Source organism: Nicotiana attenuata, chromosome 12 (genome assembly GCF_001879085.1).
Source record: "Nicotiana attenuata strain UT chromosome 12, NIATTr2, whole genome shotgun sequence".
In the NCBI taxonomy this organism is placed as follows: Eukaryota; Viridiplantae; Streptophyta; class Magnoliopsida; order Solanales; family Solanaceae; genus Nicotiana; species Nicotiana attenuata.
In genome coordinates, this window is record NC_032000.1 from 28,554,249 (window position 1) to 28,555,179 (window position 931).

Here is a 931-nt window from a genome sequence, read left to right on the forward strand (position 1 = left end):
ATGTCGAATTTGTCAAAGCTTGAGTTTGTGGCACTTGACATTTCTGGAAAGAATTACCTATCATGGGTTCTCGATGTTGAGATTCACTTAGCCGCTAAAGGTCTTGGTAACACCATTACTCAGGGTAATGAGGCATCAAGCCAGGACAAAGCGAAGGCCATGATTTTCCTTCGTCATCACTTGGATGAAGGTTTGAAGGTTGAATATTTAACAGTGAAAGATCCACTTGAATTGTGGACTGGCCTAAAGGAAAGGTATGATCACCTTAAGGCTACGGTATTGCCAAGGGCTCGATATGAGTGGATGCACTTACGGTTGCAAGATTTTAAGACCGTAAGTGAGTATAACTCTGCTGTATTCCGAATAACTTCCCAATTAAAATTATGTGGGGAAGTTATGAATGATGAGGATTTGCTGGAAAAGACTCTTACGACTTTTCATGCCTCAGATATGATATTACAGCAGCAATACCGTGAAAGAGGTTTTAAAAAGTATTTTGAATTGATCTCACGCCTTCTGGTGGCTGAGCAACATAATACCCTTTTGCTGAAAAATCATGAAGCCCGTCCCACAGGGTCAGCTTTGCTTCCTGAAGCGAATATGGCAGCCAGACGTGATAAGTCTGGAAAAAGACAGAATAATAATCATGGCCATATGAATTTACGTGGGCATGGAAATGGTAAGAGACGATATAATAGTCGTCATCGGGGTGGTCATGGAAAACGAGAGAACAAATATGGGTTCTCAAAATAATCCTTCAAGAGGCAAAAGCGGTAACTGCCACCGCTGTGGCATGAAAGGTCATTGGAAAATTAAACGTGCACCTGAGCATTTTGTTAGGATTTATCAAAACTCCATCAAAAGAAAGGCAAATAATGTTGGAGCATCTTCTGCTAATGCCCCAGTGGAGTCTCATTTGACCTTTAAAAAT

At 41.0% G+C, this 931-nt stretch overlaps 1 protein-coding gene across 1 annotated transcript; it reads left to right on the plus strand.

The window, feature by feature from the left end:
• Window positions 1-753, plus strand: LOC109235983. Its single transcript, XM_019402224.1, has one exon. It carries the CDS (start codon window positions 1-3, stop codon window positions 751-753), a length of 753 nt encoding a protein of 250 aa, XP_019257769.1.